The sequence below is a fragment of the Amblyraja radiata genome, chromosome 19, assembly GCF_010909765.2.
Source record: "Amblyraja radiata isolate CabotCenter1 chromosome 19, sAmbRad1.1.pri, whole genome shotgun sequence".
In the NCBI taxonomy this organism is placed as follows: Eukaryota; Metazoa; Chordata; class Chondrichthyes; order Rajiformes; family Rajidae; genus Amblyraja; species Amblyraja radiata.
Window position 1 is genome coordinate 19562991 of NC_045974.1, and position 16765 is coordinate 19579755.

Here is a 16765-nt window from a genome sequence, read left to right on the forward strand (position 1 = left end):
CGTGCTCACACGGTGGGCTGTCAGTGGTCAGCCTAAGGCTGGGGTAGTCAGAATGGGCAGAGAGACATAAAGTGCTGGAGTAACTCAGCGGGTCAGGCAGCATCTCTGGAGAAAAGGAATAGGTGACGTTTCGGGTCAGGACCCTTCAGACAGGGTGGGTGTACACTCACTGAGCTCGGCGATGCTTCCCACGCGGGTCACCAGTAACGTCTGCTCGATGCTGCGCACCTCGGCCTGGCTGTAGATCAGGGAACCCCCCGACTTGCCCACCACCGAGTCCAGCTCCAGGGTCTCCGGTAGGACGAGGATTCCTGGAGAGAAACACAACGGCACGTGACAGTGGCATCACTCAGTCTCCATCAGCAGACAGGTCCCACCCCCCCCACCCCCCACCCCCCACAGACATCTTCAATGCCCGGTACACAGGCAGAAACCGAGCAATGCTTTGCCCATGAACCACACCTGCAGTCTCACAATGCTTGCGAACATTAAAGGTTTATTAAATGGGAAGGTGCTCACTGTGTCAGTGACTGGTGGACATTAACTATTCAGCAGTAACTGGGTGAACTGCCAACTATATTCCCTGTGGGAAATGAGATCACTGACAGCGGAGAAGCTCAGCTCCACAGCGGCAGGCCAAGGGAGGACCATCATTAGTGTTGGCACTTAGCACTGAAGGTGACATGGGGTGTGAGTAGCAAGTGGGCCAGGGAGGAGCCAGATGCAGCCGAAGCAACACTTGGCTGTTGAGATGCCACAAACACATTCCTCTCTGTTGGTTCCAACTGCGAATTGTTTCAACAAATCCATCCGTGTTTCTAATCAGTGTTTACAGCTTTCACTTGCCAATGCACCAATGTGAACATCACAGCATAATAAATCTAAGCCTGCCAGGAACTCCACACAACTGAATGAGGAAAAGCTAGGAAAGTGAATGAAGCTGGGAGCCCAGGGTAGGAGACCTCAGAGGATGAAAGGTTTTGTCCCATGAGATGAATTAAAGCTCGTGCCTGCTGCTTCTGTACAAGAGAATGCGCTACAGGCCTTTTAATTCTTTCCAGGATGCAACGAGGTGCATGAGGACCAAAGCACAAAGGTTCCAAGATGTCAGTGAGAAAACACTGGGCAGAGTGTGGACAATGCAGTCAGGGTCACTCTCGTCTGCACGGTGGACTGAGGGACAACAGCAAGGTCATTCAACATCCACATCCACCGAGGCTTCCCTCAAGGGAGAGCTGATGTTTAGCAAAGTGACAGGAAGATTAATATTTAATGCATCGCAAAACCGTAACCCTTTGGCTCTTGAGAAGCTCATTTCCCCACACCCACGGCGGATAATATTAATATTCCCATGCCCAAAATTCCCTCTACACAGAAAGAGTGGAAGCTGGAAGAGATGGTCAACAGCTGTGAGTTGCTTGGCATTCACATCATCAGCAACCCGACCTGGCCCCTTCACACCAATGTGGTGATCGAGAAAACTCATCAGCGGGTTTACTTTCTTAGATATCCGAGACGATTCAGCATGTTTGCGAGGATTCTCTGGGACTTCTATTTACCGCAGCAGGCATTATCCAGCATATAGCTAACACTGCCACCTCTGCAGTAGCCTCCCTCACCCCAGCGCTGTTTGAAGGTGAACGCTGCGAGACACAGCTTCACCTTGACTGAAGTGCCTGCTTCGGAGCCAATGTATCCAAACGTCTGATGTGTTGAACAATGCCAATATGTGTTTTATTTTGAAGATAGACACAGAAAGTTGGAGTAACTCAGCGGGACAGGCAGCATCTCTGGAGAGAAGGAATGGGTGACGTTTCGGGTCGAGGCCCTTCTTCAGAATGGTTTGGAATAAGGGAAATGAGAGATATAGACGATGATGTGAAGAGATAAAGAACAATGAATGAAAGATATGCAAAAAAGTTACGATGATAAAGGAAACAGGCCATTGTAAGCTTTGTAGGGTGAAAATGAGAAGCTTGTGCAACTTGAGTTGGATAGAGAGGGGGGGGGGGGGGACGCCTTGAGTATTAGAAAGGCGCTATATAAATCCCATCCATTATTATTATTATTATTATTACCTGAAGTGAGAGAAATCAATATTCATACCACTGGGCTGCCCAAATGAAATATGAGATGCTGTTCCTCCAATTTGCGTTTAGCCTCACTCTGACAATGGAGGAGACAGAGGACAGAAAGGTCTGTGGAGGAATGGGAAGTGTCCAGCAACCGGGAGATTGTTTAAAAAAGAACTGCAGATGCTGTAAAAATCGAAGGTAGACAAAAAATGTTGGAAAACTCAGCGAGTGAGGCAGCATCCATGGAGAGAAGGAATTGGCGACGTTTCGGGTCGAGACCCTTCTTCAGACTGATTGTCTACCTTGTCTACTAACCGGAAGATCAGGTTGGTTCACGCGGGCTGAGCGAAGGTGTTCCGCGAAACGATCGCCCAGTCTGCATTTGGTCTCGCTGATGTATAAGAGTCCACATCTTGAACAATGAATACAGTAGATGAGGTTGGAGGAGATGCAAGTGAACCTCTGCCTAACCTGAAAGGACTGTCTGGGTCCCTGGACAGAGTCGAGGGAGGAGGTATAGCGACAGGTATTGCATCTTCTGCAGTTGCTTGGGAAGGGTGGTTTGGGTGGGCAGGGATGAGTTAACCAGGGAGTTGCAGAGGGAACAATCACTGCGGAAGGCGGAAAGGGGTGGAGATGGGAAAATGTGGCTAGTGGTGGGATCCTGTTGGAGGTGGCGGAAATTTCGGAGGAATATGTATTGTATGCAACGGCTGATGGCGTGAAAGGTAAGGACTACGGGGACTCCGTCTCTGTTGCGACTTGGGGGAAGCAGGATCAAGGGCGGAGCTGCAGGGTACTGAGGAGACACGAGCGAGGGCATCATCTATGATGGGAGAGGGGAGCCCCTGTTCCCTAAAGAATGAGGACATCTCAGATGTTCTAGTATGGAACACCTCATCTTGGGCACAGATGCGGCATAGACAGAGGAATTGGGAGTAGGGGATAGTCTTTGCAGGAAGCAGGGTGGGAAGAAGTGCAGTCGAGATAGTTGTGGGACTCAGTGGGTTTGTAATTGACGTCAGTCAATAGTCTATTTCTTGTGATGGAGACCGAGAGATCAAGAAAGAAGAGGCAGGTGTCGGAGATGGTCCAAGTAAATTTGAGTGCAGGATGAAAATTGGTGGTGAAGCTAATGAAGTCCATGAGTTCTGCATGGGTGCTGGAGGTAGCACCGATGCAGTCATCAATGTAATAGAGATGGAGTTTGGGGATAGGGCCAGTGTGCGCCTGGAGCAGGGATTGTTCAACGTACCCTACAAAGAGGCAGGCATAGATGGGGTCCATGCGGGTGCCCATAGCTACGCCTTGGACTTGGAGGAAGTGGGAGGAGTCAAATGAGAAGTTGTTGAGGGAGAGGACCAGCTCCGCTAGGCGGAGTAGTGTTAGTAGAGGGAAATTGGATGGCTCTGCAGTCGAGGAAGAAACGGAGGGCTTTAAGGTCTTCCTATTGGGGGATGGAAACGCCCATAGTTAAGTTGAGAGAGTGGGGGCTTGGAAAGCAGAAGTCATTAAAGAGACGAAGGGCATGTGAGGTATCTTGGACATAGATCGGGAGAGATTGAACCGGGGGGGAGATAGGATGGAATCGAGGTATGTGAAAATCATTTCCCTGGGACAGGAGCAGGCAGAAACAATAGGTCTGCCAGGCAGTTATGTTTGTGGATTTTGGGGAGAAGGCAAAAACGGGGTGTGTGGGACTGGGAAACGATAAGGTTGGAGGCTGTGGAAGGCAGATAGGCAGAAGTGATGAAACCAGCAATGGTGCTTGAGATTATGGTCTGGTGCTCATCTGTGGGATCATGATCATGGTCCAAGGATATTGTGTTTAAGAAGGAACTGCAGATGCTGGAAAATCGAAGGTAGACAAAAGTGCTGGAGAAACTCAGCGGGTGCAGCAGCATCCTTGGAGTGAAGGAAATGGGTAACGTTTCGGGCCGAAACGTTGCCTATTTCCTATGGTCCAAAGATAAGTAGGAGTAGGTATCTGAGAGTTGTCGCCTGGCCTCAGCCCGATAGAGGTCAGCGTGCCAGACGACCACGGCACCTCCCTTGTCGGCGGGTTTGATTGTAATGTCAGGGTTGCTGCAGAGCGAGCGGAGGGCTGTACGTTCAGAGGGGGTGAGGTTGGAGTAGGTAAGGGGAGTGGAAAAGCTGCCACAGTTGATATCACATCGGCAGTTAGAAATAAAGAGATCTAGAGAGGGTCGAGGGCCATACTGGGGTGTCCAAGAGGAGGGGGACCGTGGAGACGGGAGAAGGGGGTCATCACTGGGCAGTGTTTTATTTAGCTGTTACGAGACCTTGCCTTTACAATGCAGCTTGGAGCAAAGTATTGTTGCTGCCGGAGATTGGTTTGCAGCCTCAGTAACAGCAGCATTGCCACGTGTTCACTTTTCCTGTGTTTTTCTCTGTAACACACAGCGGGACGGAACCACTGGCCTGGCACACATGTAACACGGCGTGATGGAACTGGCACGCTTGTAACACACGGTGGGACGGACCCTCTTGCCCATCGTGCGGGTAACACGGTGCCATGGAACGCTTGCCCGGCACAAGTGCACGCACCTCGGCCCCTTGACTCATCACCCAGTGCAGGGAAGTAGAGAGGTTGCACGACCACTTGCCCTTTGTGTAGGTAACAGTAAACTCACGCTGCCTGCATGTGTGGCAGCTGCAGACGGAAGGGAGGGGAGGATTGGTGCCGGTGAGGGGGCTCACGTCCCGTGACCACGGAGGCACTCGGGGGGGGGGGGGGGGGGTAGCGGTCAGCTGTGGGAGGCATGGAGGCTGAGCGATGTTGGTGCGGGAGGCGAAGGGGAAAGCATGTTGATGGGTCCATGAGAGGCCGTTGTACATGTGCTTATGTATAGTGTTCTCTTACGCATAACACCATTACTGCGTCTAGGTGCATGACGCTTGTCACTGCCCACACTGAGGATCCCCGGCCCGACACGCAGCAATTCCCGACTGCTGTCGTTAGGAGACAAGCTGAAAAGGAACCTGGTCTTCAGCCACATTACCTTCCTCAACTGTTTAGTCTGAAATTCCTCCTCCCCTCAGGCAGGAGCTCATCTAACAAAGTCCATGCAGAGCATCTGCATCTGATTTCTCCAACTTCAAGTAACCCTTGCATCTCCTCTCGCACCATCCCTCCCCCACGCTAGTCATCGTACTAGTTTCATTGTCGTCCTATTGAGTTCCTCCGTCTGTATTCTCCTTATCACCTCTTCCACAGCCAACAATGGCCTATTGTGTGCCCCACACTTCCATGATTATCGTTGCTTTTTGCATATCTTCCTTTAATTTCTCCCAAGTACCACCTATATCTCTCGCTCCCCTTTCCCCTGATTCTCAGTCTGAAGAAGGGTCTCAACCTGAAACGTCACTTCTTCCTTTTCTCCAGAGATGCTGTCTGACCCGCCGAGTTACACCAGCCTTTTTTGTCTGTCTTCTGTTTAAACCAGCATCTGCAGTTCCTCCCTACACATCTGCAAGGCAGGTGTGTTCAGGCAGCATGGTCCTACAGATCCCGTCACCCACGGCAAAATATGAACAGTTGGACTGGGTCGGCGTTCTAACATTCCACACAATACAGAAACAACAACAGCCCGGTTGGAGGGGTTCTGGCTGTGCACAGGACAGTCGCTGCAGAGTGAGGACTGCACCACCTCTGATATTTACCACTTAACACCAAGACCAGAGTGCTGGACAGGGCCGTGAAGATAACAAACACAGTAGCCACTCTGTGCGTAGCAAGCTCCCACTAACAGCACCATGGTAACGGCCGCATCCAAAACTCAAACCACACCAGATTGTTCTAATTGAACAGACAAACTGCAGGCGGCAGGTTTAACGCTGTCAAACGTTTCAAGGTGTTCCACAGAGGGACCTCAAGCCACAGACAACAAGCCAAGAAACCAATGTCTTTGATATTTTGAAGGGGGAAAAGAGACCATTAATGAGGGAAGGTGCAGGGGTTTAGGGAGGGAATTCCTGAGCCACAGATCTGGCAGAAGGCAAAATCACTAATGGAAAATCGAGGATGATCAACCGGTCACATTGTAGACGAATACGGCATGGACACTGGCCATTCGGCCCCCCACATCCATACTGGTCACGGGGGCTCCTCAGTATCAATCCATTCTCTCAGCACCTGCCCTGTAACCTCCAATCCCTGAGCGAATCAAACACTGATCCAGACCTTTAAACACTGGCAATGACTCTGACTCCGCCACTCTCTCTGGCAGCTTGTTCCTGGCACTCACTCACACCCCCCCCCCCCGGGTGAATGTCCGGTACCCCCGAAGGACCCCCTTTATTTTGAGATTGTGAACCCTGGTTCAGGATGTGATCACTGCTCGACCGTCTAAACTCATGACAAATTACAGCCAATCTGCTTAATTTCACATCGCATGCCAAATGCATCACCCCAAGTAGCAATCTGGTGAACCTTAGCTGCACTCCCCCTCCCGCAAATCATCCTTCCAGAGAGAGGGAGACCAGAACTGTCCACAATATTCCAAATTCCGTCTCACCAGAGAACTATAAAATCAAAATAAGGCGCGTCAGCACAACACTCTCTTGCAACAAAGGCCAGTGTACCATTGCCTCAGAATGCTTGCAGTGCTGGCATGTTAGTTTTCAGTGATCCGTGCAAGGACCCCCACTGCCCCCGACCCCAACACCCCACATTTCATTTTTAAAATACCAAAACAGATGACCTCGCATTTTTCTACATTATATTCACCTGCCCATGTTCTGGGTCTGTCTATCCCCCTGACGTCTCTCTGCATCTTCCTCACAAACCACAGTCACGTAGCTCTGCAGCAATAAACTTGGATATATTACACTTGGTGATCTCATTATACCCCTGTCCAACCGAATGATCACGGCTGACCTCACCGTATGCCAGAGGGCTCAAAGGCTACAATAGACAACATCTCCGGGCATTCCCTATTCTCCCCTCTCCCATTGGGTAGAAGATACCAACACTTGATAGCACATACCACTTGAATCAGGATCAGCTTCTTCCCCGCTGTTATCAGGCTCTGGAGCAGAGATCTCTTATCGTCAATCGTATCCTCAATCTTCCAAGCTACCTTGAAGACCTTGCACTTTTATTTTAATCTGCACACTCTTCTCGATGCAACGATACTCCCCTCCCACCCCCCCTCCCCTCCAACCCAGGGGCCCCAACCCCACCCAATCTCCACACCTTGGGCTCCCCACCCCCGGGGTCTGACCAGGCCTGAAGATTCCACTTCACCACGCAGCAGCCAAGCATCCTCTACGATCTGCTGTCGCTGTTGGAGGCTGTGGATCACTGGAGCGAGGGGTGTGGGCAGTGCAGGCCCAGCTCGAGTCTGATGGCCAAAAAAGACAGAGTGTGACCTAGGTGATCACACTAGCAGTGATAGGGCCTTGCCCCGAGTTACAAGGCTCTGGTGCCTGCAACTGAAGTTTTACTCAGTTAAATGGGAGATGTTGCATCTTGATAGGACCAACCAGGGCAGGACTTGCACAATAAATGACAGGACCCTGGGGAGTGTGATAGGACAGAGAGACCTAGTGATGTAGGTACATAGTTCCCAAAGTGGTGACACTGGTTGGTGAAGGTGACATTTGTCAGGCTTGCCTTCAGTCCGGTGTTGCAATGGCACGGTGCTGTTCGTTGACCAGCAGTTCGAAGGGGCCCAGTGCTGCAGACTCCAACTTGCCCTCTCTGAGGGCCGGCAGTCTCCGTGGAGTCTGCGGCTGGCTCTGAGTAAAGCGGCACCATCACCCAAGCCTTCTGCTGTGCCGCGAGTTGTTTTCCAGGAAGGAATTCTCCCAGGAGGGATCGATTACCCTGCAACATTGACTCAGCCTCACAGCAGCTACATCAGCCGACTCCAGCCACAGTGCACACCAGCTGCATGGACACAGTGCCTTTCAGGTGCAAGTCTCTAGGTCACAGCTAATGTGCCCAATCTCACTGCAAAGAGACTCCTCACTCCTTCGCAGTACACGGGCCCAGCAGGTCCATACTGTGCTTGTGCGTGACCTTGTGAAACATTACAACGCAACCTCACCATGCATGACCCTATGATAGCTCCACCAAGATGGTACCTCAGTCTCCTGCATGAAAATGTCTGCACATTAACATGAACCACCCGACATCTGCTACCCATCAGCGACTGACATCATGCTACTGAAATGCCGCTCGCATTCTTCACTTTGACCAACTGCAGGTTCAGCTCTGACCTCTGCTCTCACTAACTCCACAAAACAGTCTCAACCTGGCATTTACATTGCATCTCGAACTGAACAAATGTCACAGGTGCGCAAGTGAACAGAGGCAGTGTGCAGCGTGACAGAGGCAGTGAACGGGAGGGGGGTTTAAACACCACGGGGTCTGGCACGGTTCTCCAGACCTGTCCCTGTGCCTGAGCACATATAATGCTCCCGACAGCCCAGGGCGCCATAAAGGTAAAGTCACACTTACAATTTCACAACACCTTTTGATCCTCATTCTCTCAGACCACACACTTTTCAATGCAACATCGCTCAATTGATTGCACAAACATGGTCAGATAACCTGTTTTTAGACATTTGTTGGTGGTTCCTTTGGATGCGAGGGAAAAACAGCACATGAACAATGTCCTCAGTGCTGGACTGTGGGTCTGCTTGATGAATAGGAGTGGGGTTATCTGCCCAATTATCCAACTCAGAAGCCAGACTTCTGCCCATTAAGCCAAGGTCGACACCCTAAATGTTAGTAACCTCAAAACCTCAACAGGACAGCACAGCGAGGCCCTTCAGCCCTCAATTCTGTGCTAAACATGCACAGAAAATTAAACCAATTCTTTCTGCCTGCACATGATCCATATCCTCCAATGCGCCACGAAAAACTACCCAAGCTTGTCCAACTTCTCCTCATAGCTAATACCCTCCAATCCCGGCAACATCCAGGTAAACCTCTTCTGCACCCTCCCCAATGTCCCCACATCCTCCCTGTAACGGGGCAACCAGGGTTCAACGTTTCCCGTTCCACGGGACATAAACCCATGGAGTTCACCACCAGAGGCAAACCGCCCAACATATTAGCAAATGGGGCATCTTGGTCAGCATGGACGAGTTGGGCCAAAGGGCCTGTTTCTGGACTGCATGACTAGGAGTGGAGATCAAGAATAGGCATTAAGGGCTATGAGACGAAAGATAGGGTTCCGACTGAACACTTTATGGAACTCAGTTTGTTGGAATGGGGATTCTCCCGTCACCCCACAGTTAATCTACGCAAACTTTCCCTAAAAAGTGAAGTGCATCAGTTCAATTTTCACAGGACCAGTTTACAGAGGATAGACTGAATCTGAAGTTAGTGCCCAAAGCCTTTGCACACATTTCTTGGCAAGTGTTTTGATGTATTGGAGACTGCATGCAGCCTTATACCAGGGGTTCTGTGCACAGTGCTGTTGATTTTCATAGCTGTTCCATTGCAGTTTTAATGCACCAAAATGAACATTTCCTCACATTTTAGTTGTGTGCTGTTTATGTGTTGGCAGTAGCACAATTTATACCGCTCTCTGGTGCTAGTCATATCACAGCTCCGCTGTTTTTAGTATGAGGCATCTGGCTTTAATGTCCCAAAGCAGTGATTCAAATTCCGCAGACACAAATTACAACATTTGTAAATCCACCCCTCACAATCCAGCCTGCTCAATGACTAGATATATTCCCATTTCCCACAGAGTTCACAAAGACTAAAGAAAAGGTCATTTGTGGAACATTCTCACTATTTTGCTTTCTTTTGCTCAAAAGATGTCCAAGATTGCCTACTCTCGGATAGACACAAAATGCTGGAGTAACTCAGCAGGACAGGCAGCATCTCTGGAGAGCAGGAATGGGTGATGTTCGGGTCAAGACCCTTCTTCAGACGAAGAGTCCTCTCCCCTGACTCTCAGTCTGAAGGGCCTTGACCTGAAACGTCACCCATTCCTGTTCTCCAGAGATGTTACCCGACTCGCTGAGTTACTCCAGCATTTTATGTCTATCTTCAGTGTAAACCAGCATCTGTAGTTCCTTCCTACATATTTTGCCTACTCTGGGTGTTAGCCATACAATCACCAACTCACGCAGTTAGGATTACAACAAAATCCTTGTGGACTTGAGTCAGATGCCAAGACCAGGCATCTCATTCTTTTGTAGCAACAGTGGTCCCAAAATTCCTGATGTGAAGAATCGTGGACAAGTATATGTTGGATTTCTCATTGGAGGTTGCATCGTTTCATGTGCATCAGTGGACACAAGCTGGTTTCAGCACACCCAGGATCACAGGCATCAGGAACCTTTGACGGCCAGGTCTATTGAACTCAGTAGCCACACTTAAGTGTAGGATGATACAGGAATAACAGAAGGAATTTGGGTGAATTAGAGTCTAATTTAAAATAAAGAGTGTTGGTGAAAATGTCAACTTGAAAACTGCAAACTCTTTCCAGGAGCTATTAGCCATTGTAGTACTGTATGTACTGTATGTTGTCCTACGAGTCATGGTAACAGGCCCTTCGGCCCAACTTGTCCATGCCGACCAAGTTGCCAAACTGAGCGAATTTCATGTCTGCAACCAGCCCAAGTTAGCAAAATCCTATTAATGGGGTTTTGGCAATATTAAACCCTGCAGCAAAGGTAAAGCTATGGATTGCCCCAGTAATCCTGGGAGCCAAAGTGACACTGAATCCCACATACATGCCACCCCCGTTATGTGGGTGAATGTTGGGAGGGGAAAAACAAATCTGAATGCGGTTTATACGAATGCGAGTGTGACTGAGGAGTGAATGAATAATGCGATGTAAAGCGCCTTGAGTATTAGAAAGGCGCTATATAAATCCCATCCATTATTATTATTATTATTATTATACCAGCCTGGTGTTCTCCCCTTATAGGCTGCATAATCTCTGCTTACACCAATGGTTTTCAAATCTGCTGTGTTGCAGAAAGAGTACCTGCTGCAATTAGAAAACCACATGACCAAACTGATAAAAATTAAGTACAGCAATACGCATTCAAATGTAGCCTCCATCTATCCTATTGTCAACATGTGAAATCTTGCGCAAAGCCTCAATGTGGCATGGACGCGGAGGAGCTGGACACAGCGAGACATTTTTAGGGATGTTTGATTGCTCACAAAGATATTCTTTATGAAACAAATTATTTTAAGTGAGTGCAGGATAATGAATCTGATTATTTCAATCAGGGTTTATGGAGTTAATGGCTGGCTAATTGAAGAATGGGTCATGTACCGATAATGATATGGGTTCAGCAAAGACAGGAACTTTTAAATCCAGTTGCATTGAGCCATTCAGTTGCCAACAAGAAAGCGCTGCAGAGATGAGGTGTCAAACGTTTGCATATTAAAATGGTACATAGAAACATAGAAAATAGGTGCAGGAGTAGGCCATTTGGCCCTTCAAGCCAGCATTGCCATTCAATATAATCATGGCTGATCATCCAAAATCAGTACCCTGTTCCTGCTTTCTCCACATATCCCATGATTCCGTTAGCCCCAAGAGCTATATCCAACTCTCTCATGAATACATTTAATTTGATTTCCAATATGTGTCAGAGTACAACCACCTTGGCAGTGCTTCTACAGCACAGTAATATGTTGAGTGCAGTGATGAAGCGAGACAGATATGGAGTCCTTGGTCCCTGGGTCTTCAGGAGGTTTTGGTGTCCTCTCCAGCTTCTCTGAGACCATGGAACATTCCACAAGCCGGACATGAGGCAATGATCAGCAGGTCCAAGGCAGAGCGAGTTGGAGATAGAACTAGAGGATTTTCACCCTTTGCCAGGAGCCTCACATCATTCCTGAACAATCCTAAAGACACCACCTCCAGCGACCATGAGAACAGTCCGACTGGAATGAACAGGGATCTGGATGCCAACAACCAACCTCCCCTCCCCCACATTCATCCAAAAACAACTTGGAGCCACATGGCATGGTTGGCATGGCCAGGATCATAGTGGTAAACTCAGCAATCTAACACCGATCTGTGTTTTAACAATTGGTATGCGATCAACACATTTTTAAAATTTGTCTCATCCACTTTCTGAATAGTTTCCAGCAGATACTCTAATAACAGTTAAAATACATTTGGACAGGTACGTGGATAGGTAAGGTTTAGAGGGATAAGACCAAACATGGAAAGGTGGAACTAGTGTAGGTGGGGCATCTTGATCTGCATGGGCAAGTTGGGCCAAAGGGCCAGTTTGCATGCTGTGTGACTATGCACCTTGAGCCTTCACTTGCCGTTTGCAGGAATTAGCCTGTGAGCAATGCCGCCGTGGGATCAGGACCAATCAGTCCCGGATCACAAGGTGGCCCCCAATCTCTGCCATCGCAGCTCAATGAACAGCTTCACCTCGGCTGCGATGAGATGTAAACAGCTCGAGAGTTGCAGCACGGGGGGGGGGGGGGGGGGGGGGGGGGGGAATCGCTGCTGAAAGGACGATTGAGAAAGATCAAGCACCCTCATACATCAGTTCCTTACACTCAAAGTTCAAATAAACAGCAACCACAAGCTGCCTTTCACACTGCTTAATGCTCCACTTCTCATCGGTGTATTTATAATAGACGCTTGCTAACTGTGAAATGAGCCTTTACAAATCTGCTTCATGTAGACCTTGCACCACATCAATTGAAGAAAGTGTGCCTGTAATGTAACCAGTCTCCACAACTCTCCCGCCCACGATGCCAGAAACGAGCTCAAGCTCAGTAGAAACCGTAATTTCCCCGACAATACTGTAGGAAGGAACTGCAGATGCTGGCTTAGGCCAAGGGCTGCTGGAGTCAAGTATCAGTATTTAGAATAACAATGAGTATTGACGGGGATAGACACAAAAAGCTGGAGTAACTCAGTGGGTCAAACAGCATCTCTGGAGAAAAGGGATAGATGACGTTTCGGTTCGAGACCAAAGAGGGTCCCAACCTGAAACATCACCTATTCTTTTCTACAGAGATGCTGTCTGACCTTCTGAGTTACTTCCAGCTTTTTGTGTCTATCCCCATCAATCCTCATTGTTATTCTAAATGCTGATATTTGACTCCAGGAGCCATCAGCAACACATTAAACTGTCAGTTCAGCATAGCCACAGGTAGAAGTCAGGAAGCAATGACTATAAACACACTTAAGGAATAATAAAAATAATGAAAGAAATGCTTGCAATTCAAAAAAAAAAGGATGAATTACAGAATGCTGATCAGTGCAGTGCGGTTCATCTTGCAGGGACAAGGTCAGCAGCTCATGAATGTTAGCCTGCACTGATCCCTCGTTACTGGATGATCAGGAATCCCAAACCGATCTGCAAAGGCTCAACATACATGGGAAAGGGGCAAAGAGAGTTTCAACCCTGGGGCAGGCTGCTGAGCCCCAAGTATTCTCCATCATTCACAAAGATTGTGGCTGATCTTAATCACAACTCCATGCTCCACATCCCAGATACCACAATTCTCCTCCTGCCTCCGCAGGGTGATAATTGAGTACTGATCGCATCAATGCTCATCGACAAGCGAAGACTTCACAATCTGGATGATGTTGGTTGGGAACTGAGATTGGATGGCCTTCCAACCGTGCCTCCCTCATCCGTTACACCCCCCTAATCATTGAAATGCTTTTCCCTAAACACTTTAGCATCAGCAAGACAACGTCCTACTTCCATTACACCATTAACGGTCTATTATGAACTGAGGGATCATTTGGGTTGCAAGGGATTGGCAACCTGCAGCAGTGCCCCGCTTTTAAATTGTGATTGCTGCAATGTATCTGATCTCAAACAACCCCCCCTCCCTCCCCCACGAGCATGTGCAGCACAGAGTAAATAACTTCTGTATCATTTTGTTGCTATGGATTTCACAATGTCTGTTAAATAATGAACTGCCAGAAACCACCTTTGGTTGAATCAACTGTGCCCCTGGTATACCAGTCATCCTCAATAACCCACATCGCCTTCAGCAGTGCTCCAGCCTTCGCAAACTGAGCCTGCACACCAATTTGCCCAACTCACCATGACGCAGGACGCTAAACAGAAGCAGGAGACGGCCATTTGGTGCTCAGGCCCACCGTGACCCTCTCAGCTGGTCTCTACCTCCACACCGGCCTCCTGCAGTATCTCCAAATCCCTGCCTTTCCAGAATTCTGTCACAGTTTTAAATAAATACAGACTGAGCTCCACAGCCTCCAGGAGGGCAGTCACCCTCACCCATCCTGAAAAACTTTCCTCGCCACATCTTAAACGACCAAGCCTTTATCCCGAGACTGATCTGCCTCAGCTAAGCCCAGCATCCTCAGGCAGTCTGTCTTTCCACACCTGCAAGGATCTTATAAGCTTCAGTAAGACCCATCATTCTGCCACCAGCCCTTGTCTACTCAATCTCATGCTGAAATCCTGGACACACAACTGCAACTGCTCAAACAAGGCATAGAGAGCTGCCAATAATACTCCAGATGCAGTCCCACTAAGGCTCAGTAATAATGGCAGCAAGGCATCTTTACTCCTTACTCAAACCCTCTCAAAGTCCATCATACCATTTGCCTTGAAGACACAAGAAATTGCAGATACTGGAATGTTCAGCAAGACACAACGTGCTGGAGGAACTCAGCAGGTCAGGCAGCATCTGTGAAGGGAATGGACAGACGGTGTTTCAGGTCGGAACCCTTTTTCAAATTGATGGAATAGGGGGGAAATAAGATCGGAAAAGAGAGTGAGGTGGGACATAGTCTGGCAAATGGAAGGTGGGATACTGGTGTTTGATTAGCAGATGGGTGGAGTAAGTGACAAAGGCTAAAGGTGAAAAGGACACGAGAGAAGGGAGAGGGAGTGTTATGGATGGAAGGGTACAGGGGAATAGGAAGAAATGTGGGATTCAGGATTGGGAGAGGTATACGGAGAAAGGGATAGGAGCAGAGCGACTGCGGGAAAGAGGGAAATAGTGGGAGAATTGTGTGCACATCGAGGATGGTTTGAAACACCATTTGCCTTTCTCGTTGCCTGTGACTGACTCGTGAATGAGGACGGTTAGGTCCCTGGCAACATCACTCCCAACACTCTGCCTCTCTACTACACAGTCCACCCCGCTCCCCTGCCCCGCCACTTCACATCCTCCACCCAGCCGCTCCCCTGGTCAAACGATGTCCGGGGCCCACGCACGACCGCCACTTACCCCGGCGGGCAGACACTTACCTTGGGCGGTGCGGGCACAGTCCAGGTGGCGGTGGTGCTGGCAGAGGCCCCGCAGGTCGGGCTGGGTGGCGAGGAAGCGGTCGATGTGTTGCGGGGTGATGGTGACGGGGCCAGGGCCGGGCGGCGGCCCGACACGGGTGGCCAGCTCCAGAAGCAGACACTCCATGGCGGCGACCAGGTAGACGGCGGCGTGGGGGTGAATGCGCGGCGCCAGGCGGCTGTCGGCCATCCATCGGAAGAAGCGGCCGACGGAGAGCGCCAGGCCGCAGCGGGCCGCCTTGCCCAGGCCGAAGCCGCGGGCTCCGTTCATGCTGTAGAGGGATAGGGCGGCCAGGCCGGCGGAGCAGCAGCGGCGGGCGAGCGGCCAGGGCAGCACGATACGGAGGGCGCCGCGCAGCTCGGCGCTGCCACAACGGGCGAAGCGGCGGCTCAGGCGCTGGGCCTCGCGGGCCAGGCGCACCAGCGGCCGGCCCAGGAGTCGCGACAGGCGGAGCAGCGAGCGCTGTGGCCAGCGGCCCGCCGGTTGCTCTCGGCCCAGCGCGGCCCGCAGCTGCTGCACGTCCCATGGCGGCGGCTCCAGCTCCGGCAACCGGCTGCACTCCAGCCCCGCCATGTCCTCGGCCTCAGCCTCATGGGCAGCGCCGGCCGCCACCGCCTCGCTCAGCGACAGGCTGGACGAGTGCAGCGAGTCGGCGGTGCCGCCGTAGCCCGAGTCCCGGCTCAGGTCCTCCAGCGCCCGGCCCATGGCTTTAACCCGGCCCGCCATCGCCGCGCCGCATCCCGGCCCGCTGCACCGCAGGCATACTGACAGCGCGGCTCAGGCGAGTCCCCGCCTCCCCACGCCCCCTGCGCGCCCCCGAACCCGCTGCGTCGCCACGCCCCCTGCGCGACCCCGTTCCCGCGCCCCCTGCGCGACCCCGAACCCGCCGCCCCCACACGCCCCCTGCGCGACCCCGAACCCGCCGCCCCCACACGCCCCCTGCGCGACCCCGAACCCGCCGCCCCCACACGCCCCCTGCGCGCCCCCGAACCCGCTGCGTCGCCACGCCCCCTGCGCGACCCCGAACCCGCCGCCTCCACACGCCCCCTGCGCGCCCCCGAACGCGCCGCGTCGCCACGCCCCCTGCGCGGCCCCGAACCCGCCGCGTCCCCAAGACTGTCCCCAAGCCCTCAACGCGCTCCCGCTCTGCCTCTGCGCGCTCCCGATCACGTCCCCACTTAGAGTAGTCTGAAGAAGGGTTTCGGCCCGAAACGTTGCCTATTTCCTTCGCTCCATAGATGCTGCTGCACCCGCTGAGTTTCTCCAGCTTTCTTGTGTACCCACGTCCCCACTTACCCTGCGCACTCCCGATAACGTCCGCGCGCCCCCTGCGCACTCCTGACCAATCACCGCGCCCGCCATCCTCTGATTGGACGTGGTCTGGCCAATGGGCGTCGGGGCGGGCATGGAGTCGGACTGCCATTGGTTGAGG

The 16765-nt window shown here is 51.2% G+C and overlaps 1 protein-coding gene across 4 annotated transcripts in view; it reads right to left on the reverse strand.

Moving 5' to 3' along the window:
- Window positions 1-16134, reverse strand: part of btbd11 (BTB domain containing 11) — a 36096-nt gene extending 19962 nt beyond the window's left edge. For 2 of the 4 annotated variants that reach the window (XM_033037853.1, XM_033037854.1), the window contains exons 1-2: window positions 15294-16134; window positions 171-311 (exon numbers count right to left, since the gene is read on the reverse strand). In XM_033037853.1, the coding sequence (XP_032893744.1) occupies window positions 171-311; window positions 15294-16059 (907 nt within the window). In that variant the 5' untranslated portion in view covers window positions 16060-16134. The remainder of the gene's footprint in view (window positions 1-170; window positions 312-15293) is intronic. The other 2 variants (XM_033037852.1, XM_033037855.1) reach the window with 2 other exon arrangements.
- Between the last annotated feature and the right edge of the window lie 631 nt (window positions 16135-16765).